Source organism: Myodes glareolus, chromosome X (genome assembly GCF_982192425.1).
Source record: "Myodes glareolus chromosome X, mMyoGla1.1, whole genome shotgun sequence".
NCBI lineage: Eukaryota > Metazoa > Chordata > Mammalia > Rodentia > Cricetidae > Myodes > Myodes glareolus.
Genome location: NC_142053.1, coordinates 74,320,792 through 74,347,427, shown reverse-complemented (window position 1 = coordinate 74,347,427; position 26,636 = coordinate 74,320,792). Strand labels below are relative to the sequence as shown.

At 36.5% G+C, this 26,636-nt stretch overlaps 2 protein-coding genes across 2 annotated transcripts in view; both read left to right on the top strand.

The window, feature by feature from the left end:
* Positions 1-26,636, top strand: part of LOC146889164 (transmembrane protein 182-like) — a 46,289-nt gene that overhangs the window by 10,995 nt on the left and 8,658 nt on the right. Inside the window, exons 3-4 of the mRNA XM_085684677.2 lie at positions 3,693-3,791; positions 21,352-21,489. Coding sequence (XP_085540803.1) covers positions 3,693-3,791; positions 21,352-21,489 — 237 coding nt within the window. The remainder of the gene's footprint in view (positions 1-3,692; positions 3,792-21,351; positions 21,490-26,636) is intronic.
* Positions 24,146-25,477, top strand: LOC125391200 (fructose-bisphosphate aldolase A). The gene has a single exon (XM_048420531.3). It carries the CDS (start codon positions 24,266-24,268, stop codon positions 25,358-25,360), a length of 1,095 nt encoding a protein of 364 aa, XP_048276488.2. The 5' UTR covers positions 24,146-24,265; the 3' UTR covers positions 25,361-25,477.

Sequence of the window (26,636 nt, the reverse complement as noted above, 5' to 3'; positions counted from 1 at the left end):
TCTTACTTAGTATAGTATTAAAGTTTTAACTATAGAAATAAGACAAGAGAAATATATGAAAAGGCTAAAAGCAAGAAATGAGTAAGTCAAATTATTTGACCCTATATTTAAAAGAACCCATTGAATCTGGATGATGGTGCGCCCTTGGCGGACTGGAGAGGCCTCGGGATCCCACCTCGGGTCCCCAGAATGGGCCCTTCCTTCACCTTCATTGCACCCTGACTCACACGTATTAGACTCCTTGGTCCATATTTCAAGACGGGTCAGGTCGGTAGCCAACCATAGGAAGCTGGCTGAGTTTCCAGTACCATGCAGGATTTCCCTCTAGTTGAGCACGTCTTAAATCCAATGAGAGAGCTGTTGGTTATCACCAATGTATGAACACCACTCCACCTGAAGAGATATATGCCGTTCTGGTCATTGTTGTGGTTCATAGTTGTCATGTGGTTCATGGGTAGGACTACTTGCTGCTTCCCACTTTTGGAAGCTTACATGATACTTCTGGTGTCATAAAAGGCACGTTCTGGTGCTTAGTCTTCAGGGAGGAGAAGGCTTTCTTGGGTTGGGGCCCCTGGGCCTGGTGTCCAAAGTGCATGGTGTTTTTAGTAATATGGACTTAGCTTCCACCTCAGGGGAGGACAAGCAAAGGCAATAACAGTAGTCTGTTGTGGTTTGGTATTCTGCTGGCCAACCCTGACCATCAACATGAAAGAGGGTTTCTCAGAATGTATGGAATTTTATATAGTTTTGTCTTTGAGGTACAATGTTTCTATTTATCATCATCATCATTTCATATTTATCTATTACCTGCAGTAACCCATAAATTTACCATTTTCAGCTAACAACCAATATTGTTTCATTTTTTGGGGGGTTTCTATTTCTTATTAGATATTTTATTTGTTATCATATTGTGTACATACTTATTCTTATAAATGTATATAAAGCTATTTGAAAATCACTAATTCGTTTCTTTTATGTTTATTTTTCATGGTGGGGTGGACTACATTTTATCAGTGGTTGTGAGCTTTATAACTTTTAATATGTAAGATAGATTTATATAGTTGACATATGATGCCTATAAATTTAGCCTAATGAGGAAAATGTATGCTAAATGGGTTTGGAACAGACATGTCAAAGGACAGGCACTGAAACTTCTTGCTCTTAACAACATGCATTTTTAAACCATAGATAAATCTTAATTCTTCCCTTGATGCAAATTTAAAAGCATTTGATGTAGCAAATTAATTTGATATTCACAAAGCAGTAATAATCAATTCAATTGGAATTCTTTGGTAATTTAAGTGGAGACAAATGTCTACTTATTATAAAGTATTACTGCTAACTAGAAAACACTTTAAGATAAGTGGTCACTCCATTAACATATCTAACATTTTCAGTATGTCATTAATCATGACAAGACATTAGTATTAACACTGATATAATGATACTTCCATTATACTACCATGATTTTTCTTGGACTGCTAGAATTAGAGAGCATTACTATTTGAGAAGCTGATAGATATTATCTAGTGCAACTTCCTACTTGATTGATGTATGACTCTCCTCAATAATATGTTGATAAGTGGTCATCAAGTCTATTCTTCAATACTTTCATTGAAGGTAGCTTAGATTCTTTCACCACACATATCTCATTATAATATTTGACAGTTAATATAGCTGCCGAAGTTTTGCTGAACAAATAACAATCTTACAGATACTTCAGACTGTGAGCTCTCATTATTTTTCCGTTCCACACAAGTTAGTTAATTATCATGTAACTAATCAGTGTTATGATTCACCTCTTCTCATTCTGACCACTACCATGTATTTCAATTCTTAAATATCTTAATTTTATTTTGCTATTAATTGAGACTTTTTGATGAACTGTAATTTATATCTATTCTTAAAACTTATCAAATACCAAAGTATCCCATATATGATTCTTGACTTGTTTGATAGTGTCGTTTTTCTATTTGTACAACTTAAAAAGACATTAATTCTTTGGTTAACTTAACAAAGATATTTATGTAGTCCATGGTCAGTTCCATAAATTATTTTACTATGCAGTTATTGTGTTTATCCATGTGTTTTTCTGATTCTGTGTGGCACAACTGGCAGTTTTAGTACTTAAGTGCTTGTTTTAGTGAAATGTTTTTTTTTAACCTTGGGAATTCCAATAAGGACTGGTACATTGAAGATAATTTTTTTAAAAAAATAAAGGCCAACAGAGCATGAACAGAGCCTACACAGGTTCTGCACCAAGTCTTATGCATATATAGTATGGCTTTCAATTTAGTGCTTTTAGGGTATTCCTAAGTGTGTGAAAGAATGGGTCTCTAAATCTTATTCCTTCTCTTGGGCTTTTTTTTTCTGTTTACAACTGGCTATTTTTAAAATAAAGCAAAAACCTTTGCATTAATCCATATTAAAATTCATTGTGCTACATTCAGTAAATTTTGTGATCTTTTCACATCTTAATTCTGACACTTTGTTTGTGGACCATAATGAACATTCAAGCAGTTAAATAATTTCAACAGGCTTTGACATGTGTCTTGTTGAGTGTTATGGTTTTTAAGGGATTCTCATACTCCTTTTAATTTGACAAATTTCTTAGTTGGATAGCAAAATGAGAATGGTATCATTATAAAGTATTATTGAAACTAGAATTATGTTTTTACCAATAATTTACTTTTAAAATATAATATTTTATTAATTTCTTGAAAATTTCAAACACGATATTGTGATCATTTTTAACCTCACTCTTCCCCTAACTCATTCCAGATCCATTCCCCACCTTTCCATCTCCTCCCTACTTTGTATAGTCTTTGTTTCTTTAATAATTCACTAGGTCCAAATTGTACCTCATATATATATATATACTCATGAATGTAGAGCCAACCCCTGAGATGCAGTCAACTTAGAAAGGTAGAAAGGTCCAAAGTGCTCATGAATTCACAGCATTTATGTTTGCCTGGAAAAGTACATTGCCTGAACAATGTACTTTTTGAGAACAGAAATCATTTTGCTTCCCTATTATTAGATTTTATGTTCTTTTCTAAGACTTTCCTACCACTTGCCACTATTGCACCCTAGCTCTACCTAGAATATTCTTCTTCCTGCTATACTGAGAAGATGAACCTATTCTTTCTTTCCAGGTCAAAATAAAATTTTATAGCCTTTAGAATTCCTCATTTGAAATTCAAATTTCATCTTAGTTAGGTTGAGTAATATCCACAATACATTTTACATCCCTTGCAAAAGATTCCAGTTAACTGTAGCTTTTTGGTTGTGTGTTTCTATCTGCAATTAAATTGTAGTTTCTTAAAGCTGAAAGCTAATAACCACCATAGTATTTCACCTTACACTATTTAAATACATGGCAGATGCCAAGTAACCATTTTGATTTAAATTGAAAATTTATAAAACAATCTGTGGAGACAGTGTTCTAAGGGATACTGAATAATTAAGAAAGTTGAACTCCAAATTTCTACTTTTTGTGTATGACCCTTCATATACACATTATAGTCATCTCTGTATTCTAGTGAAATTATCTACAAATAAAAGTATTTCATATTAATTATTTTAATTCCATCAAACATTCCTAAGGATTGTTAGATGTACCGAATTTCAAATTTTAATTTCAAAGATCTTAGAATTAAAAATAAGATGTCTTACTTTTTCTTTATATTCAGTGAACCAGCCTCACCCAAAGCGCTGTATTCCTGGATATCTTTTTCCAATGCAAATTGCTGTTGGGCCTTTTCCACATCCATCCTTTGATGCAACTTCTGGTAAGTTTTGAAACATAGCCATATATATTGATAAGTATACTGAATGAGAGCTTTCTCAATATCAATTGAATAAATTTTATGTGCTAGATGATAGGTTAAATTGGTTTATCTGTTTATGCAGTGAAGATACAAATTAGTTCTTATTTGGCCATTTCTCACTGTATGCGTTATTGGTTTTCAGTTAAAAGTAAAAGAAGGGTAGGCCCAATAATATCTTTTAGTTTTTTACTCAAATGAATCAAATAAACATATTAGACATTACTAGTCTCATTTTATAGATTATGAAACTTATGCTTAGAGTTTGGAAATAGTAGAGCCCATAGTATTCAGGATTTAGAAACTTTAAAACATAGATTATCATTCATTTTCTATAATAATGGAAAATAGAATGAATAAGAAATCTGAATATTTCTTTGAAAACTTGTGCCTACAATATTCAAAACAAAATTATGTTTCTATTCTCTTAGTTTGAAATACAGGTTGAATAATATGTATATTACAATATAATACATTTGAAGTTCTTTTACTCTTTGATTTTTTCCTGCAAGCATACAATGAGACATGATCATATCAATCCTGATTCTCCCTCTGTCTTTATCTAATACTCCCATCTCCTAAACATCAAGTCTTGATTTCTTTTAATAACTCACTAAATCTATTCAATGAAGTCATTATGAGCATGAATATGGGGCCATCCAATGAAGCATGAGAAACTTGCTAGTACTCACACCTTCAAACAAGAATGATTCTCCAATCCCTAGCAGCTACCAACTGCCAACAACCCCTCAATGCAGGGTGGGGCCTGTAGAGCACCTTTCCTTTCTATGTTGGAATTTTGGCTGGTTTGTTCTTATGTAAGTCTTGTATAGAGAAGCACAGTTTGTGTGAGTTCGTAAGTGTGGTAACCATGTCATGCTCAGAGGCATCATTTTGTAGCATTTCATTCTGTCCTTCAGATCTTACTTTCTCGCTGCCTCCTCTCCCTTGATGGTCTCAGATCATTGGTGGTGAATGGATTAATATGTCTCAGTATGGATAAAAACTGGGTCTATTAGTTTCCAAACTCTCAACAGTTATGCAACTCTTCACTGGTTATAGACCAATGAAGGAAAATAAAAAGGACCTTCTTTGACCGACCTCCCTAACCATAGGCTTTTGATCAGTGTTATAGCACCACTCACAAATTGCCTTCTATTGAGCAAGCCTTAAAAACAAATAGAAATAATTGGTTACTGGCATTAACTATCATACCTAAATTACATGAGTGAGCACCTCCTGTCTGGCTGGTCAGTGTAACAGCATGAAAGTTCTAGTAATGGTTAAGACTATTGATGTCTTTTCTCCTCCAGCTTCAGGCATGTCCATTTCCAGCACTCTGAAGGTTACCTAACAGGGAAGAGGTTTACCAATCAGTTTGAGATTGATTTCTTTAGCAATGAACTATAGCCAAAGTTCATGGTATATTTGGAAACAGGGCTGTACCATCTAATCATGGTGTTTAAGCAAGGGCAATTCAATAGCTTGTGTTATTTTGGAAACTTGTGTGACCTCCCTGACCGATAGAATACAGGAAAGTTTCCCATGCCTTGTACTGCTCTTCTTGTGTAATAAATTATGTTTTCTGGGAGTGATATTGTCTACCCATGCAAGGTCCCTTTGTTTGAAATATTTTTGTTTAAATTAACATTTTTAAATCAGCTCCTTAACTAGTATATTTTTTCATATATCAATAGTTTAGGATAGCCTACCCACAACCCTCTCCTCTAACTCATCCTCTAGCATACATCTCCACTTAATCCTTTTATCTCTAGAATTGATTCACATGCTTTTCGTATTGCCTGTATTCTACTATAATTCCAAAAAATATTTAGTTGGGTTGAAAGAAAATAAGCTTCAGCATGGCTTTTTTATACACATTATCTTTGGGTTAGTCTTCCTTGCAATTCCCTGATTTTTCCAACACCTTTCCCTGAATAAACATTTTTACCACTTCCCCAGTGTTTTCTCTTCTAGTTTCATCTCACCCATTTTCTACTAATTCTTCTCATATATCCTCCCTCAGTTACCCACCTCTAGTTTTTCATGGCTTCTACTTGTACTCCCTGTTAAACACTAAAAAACAAAAGACTTCATGCTAGGACTAATATTAGGTAGGATATATGGCATTTGATTTTCTGGACATGAGTTATGTTAGTCAGGATTTTACAGACTGTAATTATAATAAATTGTATTATAATAAATTATAATAAACTATAATAAATAATAAAATGTATAATAAATAACATCTATTTGCATATATTTAGGGGTAACCATTTAGTAGCAGGTGATCATCCCTGAAACAAACAAACAAGCAAACAAACAACAGCCAAAAACAATATGCCAAAAATGAAATTAAATCAAACAAACAAAAAAACTGGTTCTCCTTCCCTTGGCATCTATTGCCTGATTGAGTGCCAACAGCTCTTCCCTCCTCTTTCACATGGAAGGGCCTTATGAAATTATCCTCCATCATGTTGGCATGTCAACAGTTGTGATCTTTGAAGGTATTTTCAGACAGGCAAATTGTTCAGATTCATGGGAGATACATTCCATTCCTGTCTAGAAGGAATGTTCATGCAACAGTTTTCCTGGTTCTCAAGCCCTCACAATCTTCTTGTGACCACTTCTGTGATGTTCCCTGAATAGTATGTATAAGGACTGGATTATAGATGCTTCATTTGGGGTCAGGCAATACACAGACATTTACTTTTTCTTTGTATTTTGACTGGTTATAGATGTTTCCAATAGTCTTCCTCTGCTTAAGGAAGTTTTTTGGGGGGGAAGGTGAGATATAATAGCTACACTTATCTATGGGTAAAAAGATATGTACTTGAAAGGCATAGGTTAAGAGCACTGGCTGCTCTTCCAGAGGTTCTGAGTTCAATTCTAGGCAACCACATGGTGGCTTACAACCATCTATAATAAGATCTGGTGACCTTTTCCGGTATGCAGGTATACATGCAGCCAGAACACTGCATACATAATGAATAAATAACATAAAGTTAAAACCTTCCTTAGAAAAAAGGCAATTGTATAAGTTCAGCAATATGGCTGTAATAGTCTGTCCTCTAGTGCCTATGACCACTTCAATCACAGGTTATTGGCTAGTTTTATAGTACCAATTGAGCAGGCTTTAGGTCCAATTAGATATCAGTTGGCTGTCTTAGAGATAAAAGTTCTTGTTTTTGGTACAGTTTTTGTTTTTGGTGTTCTTTAAGCTTCTTGTATCTTCATAGGCATATCTTTCTTTAGGTTGGGAAAGTTTTCTTCTATGATTTTGTTGAATATATTTTCTGTGCTTTTGAGTTGGACTTCTCCTTCTTCTATCCCTATTATTTTTAGGTTTGGCTTTTTCATGGTGTTCCATAAATCTAGGATATTTGTGTTAAGCTTTTGTTAAATTTAATGTTTTTTATGACCAATAAGTCTATTTCCTCTATCGTTTCTTCAGTGCTTTAGTTTCCCTCTTCCATTTCTTGTATTCTGCTGTTTATGCTTGCATTTGTGGTTCCTGATAATTTTCTCATATTTTCCATTTCCAGAATTCTCTTAGTGTTTTCTTTATTGTCTCTATTTCAGTTTTCAAGTCTTGAATCATTTCTTTCACCTGTTTGATTGCTTTTTCTTGGTTTTCTTTAAGGGATTTGTTAATTTCTTCCAATTTTTTGTTTGTCTTTCCCTCCATTTCTTTGAGGAAATTTTTCTTTCATTCAAACATTCTCCTTAAGTTATTTTAGGTCATTTTCTTTTGCTTCATCTGTATTGGGGTATTCAGGACTTGCTTTTGTAGAGTTACTAGATTTTTGTTGTTTTCATGTTGTTCTTTGTAGTGTTGAGTGTGTTTTTACCTTGTCTACCCATCTTTTCCTCTAATTGGTGTAGTTTGGGCTGTGTCTCTGGTTATCACTCATCCAGGTGCCAGTGGATCCAAGGTTGCTCCTTTTGGTGCAACTTTTGGTTGCTCCTTTTGGTGCAATTGAGGCCACAATTTTAGTCATCCTGGATGCCACTTGGTGTTCCAAGAGGTTGGTCTGCAATCACAGAGGTCGTTCAGGCCTTTTTTTCCATTGAGGTTCCTTGCTTGAACCTGCTCCCATAAAGGTCTCTTGCTTGGGCCTGGTCCTGTGGAGGTGACTGGCTTGGGCCTGGTCCTGTGGAGGTCACTGGCTTGGGCCTGCTCCCATAGAGGTCACTGACTTGAGCTTGTTCTGGCAGAGATTGCTGGCTCAGGCCTGTTACAGTGGAGGTTGCTGGCTTGGACCTTCTCTGGCAGAGGTCCCTGATTCGGACCTGCTCCCACAGATTTCCCTGGCTCAGGCCTGCTCCTGAGGATGTTGCTCGGGCCTGCTCCTGCATAGGTCACTCTCTTGGGCCTGCTCCAAAGGAGGCCACTGGCTTGGGTTCAGTTATGTAGAGGTCACTGAATCAGGCCTGCTCCCTCAGAAGTCACTCCCTTATACCTGCTCTGGCAGAGTTCCCTGGCTCGGATCTGCTCCAGCAGAGGTCCAGGATTACTGTTTTCTATAATTGACTTGTTCAATTTCTTTACTTTATTTTCAAATCCTGATAGTCCCATCTTGTGCTATGCAGGTCCTGTAATACTGCCTCAGAATTTGTGAGTTATTATGGGCAATGGTTCTGTTATGCTTAGAAAGTCTTGTTTCCTTGATGCCCTCGATTTATTCTTGCTTTTACATTCTTTCTGCTTCTTCTTCTCCTGGGCTCCCTGAACTCTGAGGGAAGGAATTTGATGGAGACACCCCTTTAGGGATGAGTGCTTCAAGGTCTCTCATTCTCTGCATATCATCTGGCTGTGGGTCTCTGTATTTGTTCCCATCTGCTGAAGAAGGAAGCATCTCTGATAATGGTTGAGCAAGGCATTGACATATGAGTATAGCAGAAGGTCATCAGGAGTCATTTTATTGCTTTGTTTGTTTGTGTTTTTTTCCTTAATGACCATTATTATTTGGTTTCACCCTAGGTCCCTGGGCTATCTAGTCTTAAGTTCTTGGTCACCCAAATAGTGTCAGGTATAGGTTCCATCTAGTGGAGTAGGCCTTAAGTCAAATGAGATGTTGCCTGGATCCTACCACAAATTTTGTGCCATCAGTACACTAGCATATCTTACAGACAGGACATCACTGTAGATCAGAGGGTTTATAGTTGGGTTGGTGTTTAAATTTCTCCTTTGGTAGCATTCAACATTTTTGTACCAAAAATGCAAGCCTATAGGGGAGAAGGCTCTATGTAGTCATCATTTTGACTTCTCCATGTTCAACAAATTATGTAGTTGTTGTCTTCAAAGTAATAGGGCCTTGCTATCCATTTGTGGGGAGCAACCTATAACCTTGGCAACAGGTTTGGATATTTGAAGTTTCCCATTAGAGACCCTTTGACCAACAATTCAATTAGATGGAACCAATTTCAGGCAATAAAGCTTCATATGGTGACAAGATATGTCCAGTTGGGGCTCTGTCTCCCCTATTATTTGGTGATTTTACTCAAATCACCTTCTTATATTCTCAAAACTTCTACTGTATTAGGCTTTCAGACTACTCCTCAAATGGATCTTATTGATTTTGGGATCTTAAAGGTAGTTTGAGATTTTGATATGGATTGAGTGAAGTATAAGAAACCCACCCTTTATGTAGCTTTTAGATGAAAACAGCCAGAACTCTGAAGAAACACAGAAACATGATTTTTGGCTATGACTATGCCTGGAGGGTAGCACAGGTTCAGGAAGGTGGCTCAGGCTTAGCAAGAGATCATGGGTATGTGTATCTTTACTCTATTCCATACAAAAAAACTCACAGAAGGGATTCCTGCCTGGGGGCCTGGAGAAACAGCATGAGATGGGAGGTGTGCAGTGAGGTTTCTAGATAAGACATGGGGAGAGAACACATAGATACAGGCTTACTTGTGTATGAACCTAGAGGGGTGAAGTGGAGGGGCATCATGGGGTGAGGGTCCTGGTACAAAGTAGTCATGAGAGTATGCATATGTGGTTCCTGCCTTGGGCTGGGCCTAAAGTAGAGGGGCATAGTTAGAGTTCTGAATATAATCCTATATGTGTCTTGCCCTTGAGGGGTAGAGTAGAGGGTGATAACACCATGGTGTACAGATTTTAGGACTGGCTTAGGAAGAAAACATGAGGATTTCTCCTTGTTGGATATGGTCCTGGAGAGGGACAGATGAGGTAATTGAGTCTAATCACCAATAGAGGTGTAGCTTTCTTTTGGGTCAGGATCTGGAGGCATGGTGGGAAGGACTAGTCCAAAGTAAAGGTTCTGGGCCATGCTAGGCATGGCTTCCACCTGCTTCTTGGATTGAAGGAGTGGAGTGGAGAAATCATTTGTTATTTCTTACACTTAATTATTGTGCTATTGGAGTGCCTATATATTGAATTGTTTTATTTATGTTCTCACTGAGAACATTCTAGGTTTCAGGTCTTACATTATCATATCTGAATCTATTTGAGTTGATTTCATGCAGGGTAACACATAGATCTAATTTCATTCTTACACTTGTGAGTATCCTGCTATCCATACAACATCTGTTGAAGATACTGTCTTTTTTTCTTATAGTATGCTGTCACTGTGAGCATTAACTTCATTGTGCTCTTTTCTATTCCTGTGATATGTATGTGTGGCTTGGGCCATTACCAGTCCTTTTCAATTACTATGACTTCATAGGATAATTTGAGAACAGACTTAATGACACAATAACTTTGTACTTTCTGCTTAGGTTTGCTTTGGCTAGTAAGTTTCTTTTTGTATGTCCATAAAATTTTTTAGGATTCTTTATTTCAGTTCTATTAAGAATATTGAATATTGTTGAATGTGGAGATTGTTTTTGGTAATATGACCATTTTCATAATGTTTATCTGTAGGCAGAGACTGCTTGGTCATTTTCTGACTGTTCAGACCCAAATAATCACACAGAAACTATATTAATGCAAAACTGTTTGACCAATGACTCAGACATACTCCTAGCTAGCTCTTAAATCTTAAATTAACTCATAATATCAATCTGTGTATCAATAAGGTTCCTAAGGTTCCGAAATGTTCTTCTTGTTTGGCAGCTAAATGGAATCTTCTTGACTCTGCCAGCTCTCTCTCTCTCTCTCTCTCTTTATCTCTATTTGAATTTTCTCTGCTAATCCATTGGCTGAAACAACTTTATTCATTAACCAATGGTAATAAAACATATTCACAGCATATAGAAGGAAATTTCACATCATCTCCCCTTGTCTGTTTAAATAAAAAGGAAGGTTTTAACTTTAACATAGTAAAATTGCAAATACAAAAATGTTATTACGCAATAATTATAGTTACAATATTTAGTCCATTTGTATCTATAAAATTTCATATCTAATTTATCTTTTATTATAACTAAGGAAAACTATAACTATCCACTTCAACTCTTCAAAGACCCCAGAAGGATATAATATTACCTAAGTAAACTGGAAGTACATTGTAAGCAACTTCCAAAGTTCAAGAACTGGCAGAGACATCTTGCTGCCTGGACAGTCACCTAAAGTTCTTCTGTAGTGTTGGGGCATCGGTCTTCAGCCTACAGGCCCATAGTATTCAGCAGACTTATCCATGAAGCAGAAAAATTGAAGACCTATTCTTCCTTGTAATGGCTAAGTTCGTAAGTTTCTTTCTTCTGTGTCCTACAGAATGTCTGTCAGTTTCTACTGTGAAACAGGAATCCTGAAGGATCATCCCTTCTTTTGGAAAACTCAGCTATCACTTTTCTACTGCATGTCCAGTTCATACAGCATACATAAAGCAGTCCAGGCAAAAGCAGTTTCTTGCCCAAATGGCTAACTTTGTCACATTGATGTCAAATTCCATTATAAGTTTCTTCAATTCCCATCAACATCTCTCTGAAGTAATTGATGCTGCCAGAAGAAGACATGTCTCATTGTTAAAAGAAGTCTAAGTTCTTAAAATCTTTAAAATGCCATATTTTATAGGTCTGTGGAGTATTGAAGAGTATCTATCTAACTGAAATATATCTTTATATATCTAGAAAACCTAACTAACATAATTGAAAAATTGATTGTTATAGATGACTATTAATCTGCATTTCTTAAATATACATTACATTTTTAAATGAGCTACACAAGCACAATACCTTAAACAAGAGCAGAAATACGTATACACATAGCATAACAAAATTGATCTTAAATTTCTATCAATAGACCAAGATACATATCAATGTAATATATTTATTTCTATTTCATATCCCCTTATTTTTTTAATAAATTGATTGTAACCATTAATCACTTATAACCAACCCTTTTAAAATGAAAATAAACATTTATAAACAACCATTTTGGGAATTTGGGCATAGTTTCCTCCAAATTGCTACCTGCTTTATGTTGGGTAAAGGGTTTTTAGGGTTCATGGAGACCTTTCTGGGGACCACAGAAACCTTTCAGGGGGGCTCTTGTTCCATCAAACCACATTAGCCTGGAAGGAATCCACAGACTCTCATTTCCTGTGGAAACAAAAGCAGAACCTCTTTTTCCTTTGACTCAAATTTTGAAGTCAAGATACCTTTATGTTTGTTTAGCTTAACAGATTCCAGAATCAAGTATCTCTCTGCAGTCAAAAACTTCAAAGAAAACAAAATGATATAATATACATAATTCAGACTCTGTGTATATTCCATCTTTACATGGCTTATTTTTCTTTACTTCTTTTTTTTAAACAAGGATTTATCTAGTTATTTATTTATTTATTTATTTTATTATATATACAATATTCTGTCTATGTGTATGCCTGCAGGCCAGAAGAGGGCACCACATCTCATTACAGATGACTGTAAGCCACAATGTGGTTGCTGGGAATTGAACTCAGGACCTTTGGAAGAGCAGGCAATGCTCTTAACCGCTGTGCCATTTCTCCAGCCCCTTTTCTTTACTTCTTTAATCTATGACAAGCTGAACTCTTTTATATTACTTTTACTGTGTCTTTAAAGACTTTGTTTTATTTTGTAAACCCATTTCTTTTTGTAACTACATACATCTATCCAACACTGTGACCCATTTAGAGGTCTTTTTCATCTGAATCTGTTTTTATTGTGTATCTATAACGATTTTTTGATCAGGAGCACTTTTTTAAAAATGCTAAGCAGGCATGGCTAGGACCAACTCCACAGCCCTGCCTGTTTGTTCCACTTCATCCAACATGGTGGAGGTATGTTTACTCTCTATGAACCATGCACACCTATCCAACTCCAGGAATGCAGCGGGTCTATGTCAACATTAAGCAATTGGTAACACACTGCTTACAGACCCCATTTAAGTGCAGGATCACCCAAAAGAACCATAGTTCAAGCTACCAATATAAATCAGGAAGTCTTCCCTTAAAGAAGTCATGTAGTTTTTGCCTCTAAAGCTGAGTCAAGAACCTCTTAAAGGAGCTGCACACCTGCTTGTCACCAGCAAACTATCTGAAAATATGCTGCTGCCAAGAAGTTGTGCTTAACTCTGTTATTTTTAGGTCTAGAATGCCTTTCCAAACTCTTTCAGGTTTTATGTGAATGTAGTTGCCACATGTTGGGTGTCATTTATAGCTGAAGACTGCTTATTTATTTCCCAACTGATTAGATCTGAATAATCACACAGAAACTATATTAATTACAAAACTGTTTGGTCAATGCATCAGGCATATTCCTAGCTAGCTCTTATATCTTAAAATAACCCACTACTATTATTCTCTGTATTGCCACAAAACTGTGGCTTACCAAGAAAGGTTCTGGCAACCGTCTCCTACATGGCTCTGCCTATCTCTCTATCTCTGTTCTGATTTCCCATCTTGTTTTACTCTGCTAAGCCATTAGCTGAAACAGCTTCTGTATTAGCCAATGACAATAGAACATATTCATAGCATATAGAGGGGAATCCCGCATCAATCCATGATCATGGATGTCTTTTTATTTTGACTAGTTTTCACTAATTTCTTTCATCAGGGTCTTAATTTTTATATAATAGAGATCTTTAATGGCTCTATTTACATTTATTTCTAGCGATTTTATCTTTGAAGCTATTATCAATGACATTTTCTAATTGTTTTTTATTAGAAAATTTGTATTAATATATAGAAAACTGATTTTTGTGTGCTCATTTTTGCATTCTGCCACTTTACTGAATTTCCCTAAAAATCAAATCTGAACTTTTTCTGGTGGAAGTTTTCGGGATTTTAAGTATGTGAGTATTTTGTATAAAAATTAGGTTACACTGACTTTTTCATTTCTTATTTGTATATCTCTTTCCCCTTTTCTTACTGCTCTTGCTAAACCTTGAAGTACTAAACTAAGGATTGAGACACAACATTAGGCTATTTATCATAAATATCTGATTTTTGTTTTAATAGAAGCACTCTTACAGACTTTCTTTGTGCTGCTGCCTTAGATGTATATCCAAGGTTCTGGTTAGTTATGTATTTTATTTGTCTTGATTCTAGAATTTTCCTCCCAGATGTCTTCTATGTTTGTTAATCACTTGAAAGTGTTTTTATTCAGTTTCCATGCATGTTTGTAGTTTCTATTAATATTGACTCCACAATGAATTGATAAGATACAAAAAATTACCTAGATTCTAACAAAACCATTAAAAAATGGAAAATATAGGAATAAACAAACATTCTCTTAGTAAAAACCTTATCTTAGTTAGGTTTTCCATTGCTGCAATAAAACACCATGACCAAAAATTATGTTGGGGAGGAAAGGGCTTATTTGGCTCAGATTTCAGCATTGTTGTTCATCACTGAAGAAAGTCAATACTAGGAATCAAAATTTCCACTTCCTCCCCTCCTCCCACTTCTCTCCTGCTTCCCCACTCACCCTCTCTCCTCCCTCTCCAGTCCTAAGAGAGGGCAGGGTACCCTGCCCTGTGGGAAGTCCAAGGCCCTCCCCCTCCATCCAGGCTTAGGAATGTATGCCTCCAAATAGACTAGGATTCCAAAAGACAGATTTGTACCGATTTCTTTAAAGTGACCTTTAAGTATTTTTTGGCATTCTTTAGTTCTGGCTTTGTGGTTTAAGCTTGTCCTGAAATGTCCTTATTACTCCATCAAAATTGAAAAACTGGTTCTTCTAAAAATTTTCACCTTGATTGGCAATTATTTACTTTTTGGTTTTGTTATATATTTTCTTTGCTTTCTTGGATTTTAAGATTTTTTGATGAAAGTCTAATTGTACTCTGATTTGTAGCTGAGTTGACAATTCTTTCCCACAGCTTCTAATATTGTTTCATTTCTTTGTTTTATATATTGTCTATAATATGACATGGGAATTTTATTTTCATTCTTTTTTTGACTCAAGAACAATTTTTATGAGATATAGAAACAACAAAACAAAACAAACTCAGGAAAGGCAAGCTACAAATCTCAACAGCTTCCCACCGAAGAGCTGAGGAGAGAAAGACAATAAAAGGCAAGCTATTTAATGACAGGGAGGGGGCCTTCAGGGAAAGATTAAAAAGTTCAAAATACTAGAAAAAAACCCTTAGGTTTTAGCCAGCATCCAAGAGAAATATAAAGGGAAAATCTGCTTTTTTGAGCTAAAGTGGGAAGAGTCAGCAGAACCTCATGACAATTTAGGTTGTAGGAACTAAGAATGGGAGTTCTGGGAAGGTAAAGTACAGTATTGCATTCAAGGACTAGCTGTTCTACTTATATCTTTAGTGTGGCGTTGGATGAATTCACCTTCCTAGGGCTGATCCCTTGGTTAGGTGATTGATCCTGTCTAAATGGAACTTTAGGTTTCTACTCAGGCTAGAGAACTTATTCTCATGACAAGAATGGATTTCGTTTGTTCTTTTACCGTTACTACAATATGCCCCATTCTGAATAAGTAATTTTGAAATTATTTATGAACCTTTGACAAGGATGGTATTGTTAAGATGCCCAGGACTTCTTTTTATGGCTTCTAGCCATGAAAGAAACTGGTTACTTTGTGCATAAGAGAGTTTATTCTGTGACTTTTTCTGTTGAGGTCCTGAGTGCCTTTTGTTTATGGATATTTATTTCTTTCTCTAGATTAGAGAATTTTTCCACTATATTTTCATTGAATAGATCCTTACCCCTTTTATTATTGGTACTACACCTTGTAGATTCTTTGGCTTATCTCTTCACTGTACTTCAGAATTCTTGGATGTTGTCATCAAGCATGTTTTTATTCTTTATTGATATCTGAATTTAATATTTCTTTGACTTACCCTTCATTCCTTATATTCTTTTTTCTACTTACTTAAGTCTTTTGGCTATTTTGTCTGTTTTTAATCAATTATTTTCATTTTCAAAGTTTCTATTTTTTAAAAAAAATGTTTATATGGTTTCTTTCTCATGTTACTATTTTTTTTCTCTTCCCAGCTGAAACATTTTAGACTCATTTTGATTAACCTTTTCTTTATGTTTTTGATATTCTATATTCTAATTTGAATTTATTTACTTATTTGTATCCTCGATGGCATCACCATTTTTCCTTACAAGCAATGGTTGGCTATCCTCAACTAGTGGTTTATCCATTTCAGTATCTTTGAATTCACTATTTCAGGAGTATGTTAGTTTCTTTTTCCATTACTATGACAAAGCACCCAAGAGAGCAAGCGTAAAGGGGGATGTTTTGTTTTTGCTTACATTTTGAAGGAATTGTGTCCATGGTGTCAGGTAGGGCATAGTGTTGTGGGTTTGTCTGAGGTTCCTACCTGGAAATAGACCCATTTGCTTTTCCCTTTGCATTTCCTCTGCGATCCCATTCCATGCAATCATGTTTTATAATTTGATCAAGTTTTTGGAAGAGTCACTTTTTCTTGATTTTTCTTGTTCTTATATTTTTTGTGCTGTTAATTTTCGTCTCTTAGTTTAAATTTCTCTCCAGGCTTTATTTGGAGATATCTTTACTGAAAAACTGACCATTAAGGCCCAAACCTCCAATATCATTCAGAGAGGAGAAAACAAAATGTTGTTATAGCAATCAATATCTAGTTGGATAGGATTTATAAATATACTAAAAATTTAATAATCCCATTAATATATTACCAATGACCATTAAATAAAAAATTGCCAAATAAATGCTGAATGCGATAGAAATTTTAAAAGTGCTTAGTGTCAGTGAGATATTTGTACATTCTTAGGAAAAAAGAAAACCAAGAGGAAGGAAAAATATGAGAGCAACATTAAATAAATGCAAGGAACAAGAAGAGGAGTGAAGCAGAATTTATAGAATTTATAGAATAGAGAAGGAAATTAGGAAAATAAAAAAGAAAGAAAAATGTAAAAGTCTCAATTATTAGAAAATTTGGTATATAAATTAGGTGACTATAAGGACTAGTAAATCCAAAACATAAAATTAAAAAAAACTGAAAGTAGGACCAAAAATATAGTAGAGAGAAAAACAACATGGATATGTGGGGATACAAATAAAGAGAAAAGAATAAAAAGAATTGTCCAATAAAGAAAAACATGTATAAATAAAATTTTATGAATGTGTAAAGTTTAATAAATTAAAAATATTAATTACAGTAAAGCAACATGCTGCTAAAGATGTAGTAAAGCAGAAAAATCTGGGACGCACAGCAGAAAAAAAAAACAAGGAAAAATATGAAATAGTGGAACAATTTTTTTTCTTGATGCTTAAAACATTGAGGTTTTACATAGCAGAAAGAATTCAGTTGAGGTCATGGACTCCTGGTTTTTTTCTGGTTTGTTCTCTATGGTCTGTTGAGTCTGTGTAGGAAAAGTGACTTCACTTTACTAGGTTCTCTTTGCGTGACAGAGGCCTCTGCTGGCCACAGTCAGCTTCACAGCTCAGATTCTCTCTCTCCCATAGTCTGTTGATGGTACCCCATGGGGTGATTAATGTTCTGAGGGGAAGGTCTTTGCACTGGGAATGTGGGAAACAGTCACAGCACTGAGATCTGTTGAGATGGAGGCCAGTTCTTACTATTTTTAAGATCTCTGAAATATTAATCACCTTGCTGGAGGGATGTACTTTAGAGTTCTTTGTTTCTATTGTGAATGGCAAGCATATACATAGGTGAGAAACTGCAGGGGTTGGCCCACTTACTTCAGGGCTTATGGACTCCAGTGATTTCTCTGTTGCGGAGATCTACCCCTGGATGCTGAGGTTGTTCTATGAACTTTCCTTGTGTACCCCATTCCCTGACCCGAGTCTTGCTCAAGCTACACATTCCAACTTGTCAGTGTCTGGCCCTCCCACCCAACACAACTGCTTCCTAGGGATATCTGTAACCCTAGAGCTTTCACAAGTTAAAGTCAGGCTCCATGACTTGTGTTTCTTCCATTCTTAAGCACCAGGTGTTTAAAGCTCAACTTTAAATAATCGGTGTTGTCTCAGAGTCCCGACCAGGATACTGTAATCTGACTTTCACAAATAACAAACTGAAAGGCCCATCCCCTGTTGACCTGTCTACCTGACCTGTCTACTGCTCTCTGACTTACACAGACTAACAAACTGAAATTCCCATCCCCTGTTGACCTGTCTACCTGAGGAGAAATTGTCTTTCCTCCAAATCCTCAATATTTGCTTTCGGACCATGTGAGAATGATGGCTTGTCCTGAGTGTAGGACTGACAATCTCTCTTCATCTGGGTGGCCTGGCTTTACATTTTGAATGAGACTTGTTTTGCCTTTCTCGCACACTAAGGAGTTCTGTGGCTGGAGCTATGTTGGAACTGGCTTACTCCTTTTTTTTTTTTTGTAATGCCCATCTTTATGTACACTTTTCAGGTGTTCTTTCACTGTATTTGTGATTTTTGGGGTGAGGGGAGTCTTCTTTCTTTCTTTTGAATAGTCTATTCTTTTAAAAGATTTACATTTATTTATTTGCGGGGACATGTGCCACAGCACATGTCTGGAGGTCAGAGGTCAACCGCTTGGAGTCTGTTCTCCTTCCTTGATGTAGATTTCAGGGCTTGAATTCACATCATTAGGTTTGGTAATAGATGCTTCCACCTGTTGAGCAATTTTACAGGCCATGATTGTTTCATGTGCTGATCCTTTTAACTGGATTATATGGAGAAATCTTCTAGTATCATTTTCGGTCCACAGTCCATTAAGATAGAGTGATTATTATTTGAAGTCACCACATACTTTTCGTCTTCCCTCCTGTACTCTTACTCTGGCAGTGCTTCACATATGTTCTCTGTCTGTCTGTCTTGGTCTCTGTCTTTATGTTTCTGTCTGTCTTACTCTTTCCATTTATATATATGTTTATATATATACACACACACACACACACCTGTCAATTACCAGTACTTGTAAGAAGCAATGATAGTGTCTGAAAACTGTTTGGGTTCTAGAGAAAAGGGCCAAGGGGGTGACACTGGTTAAAAGTACATACTTCCTTGGCAGAGTACCTGAGTTTAGTTCCCAGTACCCACATAGGGTAACTCACAACCTCCTGTCACTTCTGTCTATGGCCTTGGCATCTGTTGTCATATGCACTAATTTTTACATACTACCTACCCCAAACAGATAATTAAGGCATATAATTAAGAATTGGGAGAAAGAATGAAGGATTAATATGATCAAAACACATTATATGACATTTTCAAAGAATTAATAAGAACGTTATATCTTTTAAAAACTTCTAAAATAAAAATATCCATTTCAAATTGCAGCTAAAATTAGCTAAGTCACTGAATGATAATCTAGAGATATTAAGCTTCACGTGTCTCTTATTTCCTGAAAGATACAGACCCATTGAAACAAACTGCTTAATTAAATTTACAATTTAGATACTCATCTTCAAAGGTCTACTTTACTTTGCATAATAAGATTTTTTTTTCTCTTTGAGTGTATAGAGGAACCCACAAAAAAGTAAGATAGACGAAATTCTGAGTTCCACAGTTCTTTGTTTTGTGATATCAGAAAATTAAAAGACAGATCTTTCATACTTCATTTTCTATTTGTTCCTTCTGGATGAATGATGCAGCATATTTAATCTTTGATGAAATCAAATGTGTGATACACATCTTTATAATTGAGTTTTAGAAATGCCTAAAGAAGTTCTTGCCCATCGTACATGCAGGCTTATATGGAGCAGCAGAGAATGTGTGATTATAAAACATGGTCCTAAACAAAGATGCATCATATACGTTTATTTTTATTTTTATAATCCACTTACATGTGTAGTGCAAATTATAATTGGTTTTAATTATAAAAACCATGAGTCAGAAATAGGGGTAAATGCTGAAAGGTCAGAGAAGCAGAGCAGCCAGCCACTAGTTCTTACCTCTACTGAATCCTCAGACCAAATGGGAAATCCTGTCTGTATGAAACTTTAGACTGAATCCTGAGCTACTTTCTCTTCCTGCAGTATATTTTTCTCTCTGTCCAGCCATATCACTTCCTGTCTCCACCTCCCTAGTACTGGGATTAAAGGTGTGAGCCACCACCACTTGGCTCTGTTTCTCTCTGTCTCTGTCTCTGTCTCTGTCTCTGTCTCTGTCTCTCTCTCTCTCTCTCTCTCTCTCTCTCTCTCTGTGTATGTATGTGTGTGTGTCTCTCTCTTTTGGTTATATGAGACAGGGTTTCTCTGTAACCTTGGAGCTTGTCCTTGAACTAGCTCTTGTAAACCAGTCTGGCCTGAGTCAATCTCGTGTAGTCCAGTGTGAATTGAACTCACATAGACCTGTCTGCCTCTGTCTCCTGAGTGCTGGGATTACATACAGGCACTGTCTGGCCTCTATGGCTAACTCGTGTGGCTAGCTCCACACTCTGGTCTTCAAGAAGGCCTTATTTGTTAATGTACAAACAAAATATCACTGTATTTTATCACCATAAATATCACCACAAATACTTGTGGAATAATTTCATGTGTTCATACATCCCTCTTGCATAAGAACTCAACCAGTCAGAAAGTCTAGAAGAAGAGACAGAACAATCAAATTTCAACAAAGGAGTGACTTGTTAGAACATCACAGTGTTACTAACAAGACACTGAAAAATTTGAGTTCATTTTGTGGGGGAAGGAAAGGAGGTACAAGATATGTTTAAATGATGAGTCAGAAATGATGGATTTTAATTATTCAGTCCAAAGTTTTGCTTTATATTATGAGTCTTGAATGGTTGTACCCAGAGAGTTCTGATCTAGGAACACGCTATAAATAGGAAAATCCTGTGCTTATCCTTCTAGAACTAAAACTTAGTGGATGCATATGATTTAATGCAGCAAATTTCTCTTGGGGTGTAGTATGGGCCAGGAAACTCTGTTGACAGTTGAAAATATTAAAATATAATCTTGGATTGCTGATGTGTAAAGAAAGGCAAATATGATAGAATTTTTGAAAGACAATAAAGTGATGATTCATCAGAGGGGATTCTAACCTAAACTATATTAGTAAGGAAAGATGACTAGTGAGAAAGGTCATCTGATATTTCTTTGGAAAGATAAATAGGAAATGCTAGATGAAAATGGAGAATAACTACTAAACCTGAAATTAAAACTATACTCTGACCCATTATTTTTCCCCACTTTCCAGTGTACAGAGGCTTTTGGACAATCTTCATTATATTAGGTGCTGCTTCTAGTCTGTCAGGGGGATTTCTGCTGGTGTATGGGGTTCCGTTTGCCAGTGCTGGCTGTTATAAAGTTGGAGGTGGCTTTCTGATGATTTCAGGTAAGTTGTTGCATTAACTTTTGGACAAAAACTATAACTACAAAGTCATGTATATAAGTTTATTTTTTCTATAAATTTTTGCTTGAAGAGAACCTGAACAGATAAGAAATTTGAGTAAATTAGTGATGGTTAATTAAGTATATTCCTCTAATATAAACTTTTCATAAGCATTTGTTTACTTATTGTATAAATGGAAAATTTGTTCTTAGTTGTATTATAGAAAGATAACATTTAACAATTTATGTGAATTTTCAAATATGTTGATTGTTGATTTTTCTTCTCTAAATATATGATAGATAGAAGAAAAGGTAGAGATTTGGAAATACTTTAAAGTAATAACTAGATTATAAATTTGAGAAACTGAAAGGTACCCAGAATGACAATTGTATAGGTACCTGTAGGGAGAATATTATAAAATAATGTTAATGTTTTCAGCCAAAGACATAGAAAACCTTGTTTGTTTCTTGGCTTGTGATCAGGAGTTTGTGTTTTTCCCAACCTCACCAAAAACCATAGTATTTTATTGAGGGATTCCATTATAGTATCCTAAAGAAAATGACATAGTTCTTGGGCTACATAGAAAGATTACAACATGAAAGCATTTCCATTGTATAGATGAAAAAATCAACCCAAAGAACGAATATGCAATTTATCTCAGATCAGACAGTGAATAGTGCAGACAAGTTATGAAAAAAGCTAAGGTAATGCGTGTGGGTGTATAATCTATATGTATATATTCATATAATATGTACTTTCATATATTTATTATGGAATACCTAAATCTAGTCAAGTAATATATTCATTATTTTTATCCATGGTTATCATTTTGTATTTGAGCCACTTAATACATACCTTCTCATTATTTTTCATTGTTTTGCAAATCAATTTAACACATGATAAATATATGTAATTTTATATGTCACTTTAGAAGAACAGTGGAAATCTTTGAGAATTTCATAGAAACATGGTTTTTAAGTTTACAAAACCAGAAAACAGCAAAGAAATGAGTCAATCTGCTTGTAGAAACATTTTGGGAGATGATTAGTTGAGGAACTATTGGCCACTGATGGAAGCTAGGACAGGAAATCCAGCACCCTCCTAGAGAAGCTTGCAGCCATGAACATAGGAACAGCACTGACTAAACTCAATTGGTTTTCTTTTTCTTTTTCTTTTTCCTTTTCGTTTTCAAGACAGGGTTTCTCTGTGTAATAGTCCTAGTTGTCCTGGAACTAGCTCTTGTACAACAGGCTGGCCTCGAACTTGCAGGGTTCTGCCTCTGCCTCCCAAGTGCTGGGATTAAAGGCGTGCACCACCACGGCCTGGCCTCAGTTGATTTTCAAACAAAACAACTACACAAAAGAAGGACTTGAAACTGGAAAGGAGATATATTAGGGAGGGGAGTCAGGGGGAGTTGGAGGGTAGGAGGGGGCAATATGATTAAGATGCATTGTGTAGATCTATGACGTTTTAAAGGAATAAATTTTTAAAAAGGAAATTCAAAATAAAAAGTAAGAAGAGGTTGAAAATAATGTACTCATTACAGTCTAGTTTGTAGTATAGTTATATGTATTTGTATTCAATGAGGAATAAATTATGATCACTTTAAAAATAATAAATAAATGAAAGTATTATCTGTTAAATATCTAAAAATTTAGTTAAGCATTAGTAAGAACCCAGCACATACCTAATGAAGTGAATTTGGGTGGAGTTTGAGAGAGAAATTTAATAGTTTAAAATCTAGGATATAGACAGCTGTAAAGCTCAAAATCCAAACTAAGAAGTGTATAAGTAGAAATAGCTCAGGTGCAGAGAGTCCTTGGCAGGGACTGGCTCTAAGGTAAGCATGACTACAGGAAGCATGGAGAAACTGGAGTTTCTTTTCTCCTACAGATAGATTGAGCTGAACCCACTGGGTGTGAAAATTTAACCTAATTTGATCTTGTTGAAATGCCTATTTTAGAACTCAGAGCACCAAGATTTTGCTTGCTTAAGAAACCTGATTTTTAAATAAATGTGATTTTCTCTTTAGGCATGTCTGTTTTCCTCTACTCCAAAAGCAGAATCTTAATTTCAAGCAGAGTCAAAGTTTCAACACGTAGAAAAAGTACAATTTTAGTTATAGTGGCAGGCACATGACTTATGAATCTCAAATGTCGACTCTCATGTTAATATGTAATTGTTTAATCTTCTGTTGTTATCATGACTTAGGTAATTTGCTGTTGACAGTAAACAGGACACCTTAAGGTCCAGCTGCAGCAACAATTGATTCTATGCAAGCACTGTCTTCATTCTATTCAATATATTCTCAAGCTTCGTGCTATAACTGTTTAGATACTTGGTTAATCATGTGAAAGTGTTCTCAAGATCTAGTTCTATGCTTACCTTATGGTACTGTTGAAATTTAGGTTTCTTTTTCTCTACTTCTAACTTTTCCACACATATTTGTGCATTTTAAGTCAACAGAGAAGCTGTTTTCTTGAGTAAGCATTATTTCTTATTTTCATTTCTGTCCCACCACTCCCAAAAGGACAATAGCTATACATGTCGAAGAAGTCACTCTTTATCGACTGAAATTCCCAGTGTGATATCATTGTATAATAATGGCATTAAGTTGACCCCCTTCCCCCTCAGCTCAATAGGCTGCATTCTTTTGGAACGCACAGTTCGGGGTTCTGGTGATTCTGTCCGCGTTCGCTCCTCCGGTCTTTTGCTCTCCCACCGCCGTACCCGGCAGATCCACCCCCTCCTGTGCCAGGAACGTGCTGCCACTGGCACCATGCCCTACCCATACCCAGCACTAACCCCGGAGCAGAAGAAGGAGCTGTCTGACATCGCTCACCGAATTGTGGCTCTGGGCAAGGGCATCCTGGCTGCAGATGAGTCCACTGGAAGCATTGCTAAGCGGCTGCAGTCCATTGGCACTGAGAACACTGAAGAGAACAGGCGCTTCTACCGCCAGCTGCTGCTAACTGCTGATGACCGTGTGAACTCCTGCATTGGGGGGGTGATCCTCTTCCACGAAACACTCTACCAGAAGGCGGATGATGGTCGTCCCTTCCCCCAAGTTATCAAGTCCAAGGGCGGTGTTGTGGGCATTAAGGTAGATAAAGGTGTGGTACCCCTGGCAGGAACCAATGGTGAGACCACCACCCAAGGACTGGATGGGCTGTCAGAACGCTGTGCCCAGTATAAGAAGGATGGAGCTGACTTTGCCAAATGGCGCTGTGTGCTCAAGATTGGGGAGCATACTCCTTCAGCCCTTGCCATCATGGAAAATGCCAATGTTTTGGCCCGTTATGCCAGCATCTGCCAGCAGAATGGCATTGTACCCATTGTGGAGCCTGAAATCCTCCCTGATGGGGACCATGACTTAAAGCGCTGCCAGTATGTAACTGAGAAGGTACTGGCTGCTGTGTACAAGGCTCTGAGTGACCACCATGTCTATCTGGAAGGCACACTGCTGAAGCCCAACATGGTCACCCCAGGCCATGCTTGTACCCAGAAATATTCCAATGAGGAGATTGCCATGGCAACTGTCACAGCTCTGCGTCGCACAGTGCCCCCTGCCGTCACTGGGGTCATTTTCCTGTCTGGAGGGCAGAGCGAGGAAGAGGCGTCCATCAACCTCAATGCCATCAACAAGTGCCCACTGCTGAAGCCATGGGCCTTGACTTTCTCTTATGGCCGAGCCCTGCAGGCCTCTGCTCTGAAGGCCTGGGGCGGGAAGAAGGAGAACCTGAAGGCTGCTCAGGAGGAATACATCAAGCGAGCCCTGGCCAACAGCCTTGCTTGTCAAGGGAAGTACACCCCAAGTGGTCAGTCTGGAGCCGCAGCCAGCGAATCTCTCTTCATCTCTAACCATGCCTACTAAGCTGAGGTGATCTAAGACTGCCCCATCAACACTCCAGGCCCCCGCCTACCCACTTGCTTTTGAAGAGGGGGCCTTCAGGCTTTCCCATCACTCTTGCTGCCCTCATAACTGGTGTGGTGTTGTCTGCGAATGCTAATTCTGTCATCCCTTCCAACCCACTGCCAATAAACAACTATTTAAGGGGGAAAAATAATGGCATTAAGTTAATATAACATTATTCATTTAAGTTGGAGACATGTGAATAACCTTTCTAAAAATTAGCTGATTTGGTTCAAAATTGTAGCCAGATAAGTATCTGGAATATGTTACCATTTTGAATTTAGGTCTTTTGATTTAAAGAAATATGCTGTCTTAAGTAATTAGGTCCCATTCTTCTTCTTATAGATTCTTTATAACTATAGGACACCAGCTCATTTTGAGTTTCTTTGAAGTAAAATTTCTAACAGATAAATCAGGTAACTGATACTTCAGATAAGTTAGATATATTCATGCCTTCAGTTTGACTGATAAGTTGAACATGTTACTAAAGTCACAAAGATTGACAGACAGATAAAGATTTATAGATAAATACAGGAGTAGTTTAATGACTCTGCAGTTCTTAACCTGTAAATGAAACCCAGGCTTATCTGAACAGTTCCAATGATGTTTTACTAACAATTTCATAAAATAATAACTGGTGGGTGGTTATGTCTCTCTTAAAATAAATTGTACAGAAGAATAAAGGGCCATGAGTCTAAGCGAGGTAATCACATTTACTGACTTTGAACTTTCTCTTCTATATGCAGTATGAAGTTATCATTGTTTAATTATAGTATCTTTAGAAAAAAAGTTCTTTCTTTGCAGAAAATTGGCCATAGGAGCCATAGGAGTCATATGTAAGAGGATGCCTTCCATTAGTGTTGTCTTAGAAAACATGTTTCAAAGGAGGATGACGATCTAATAGCCAATGATAGTTATTCATATCACTAGCAAATTCTGTGAGATGAATTTAGTTTCCAAAGAGAGTTTCAATTCTATTTTACAATTATGTTCTTTTCTTGATGTGGGATTCCCCTCTGTACGCTGTGAATACCATTGATGAATAAAGAAGCTGCCTTGGCCTGTTGATAGGGCAGAACTTAGGTAGGCAGGGAAAAACTAAACTGAATGCTGGAAGAAAGGAGGCAGAGTCAGAGAGAAGCTATGTAGCCCCAACAGAGACAGATGCTGGGAACCTTATTTGGAAAGCCACAGGATGTGGCGATACACAGATTACTAGAAATGGTTTAAATTAAGA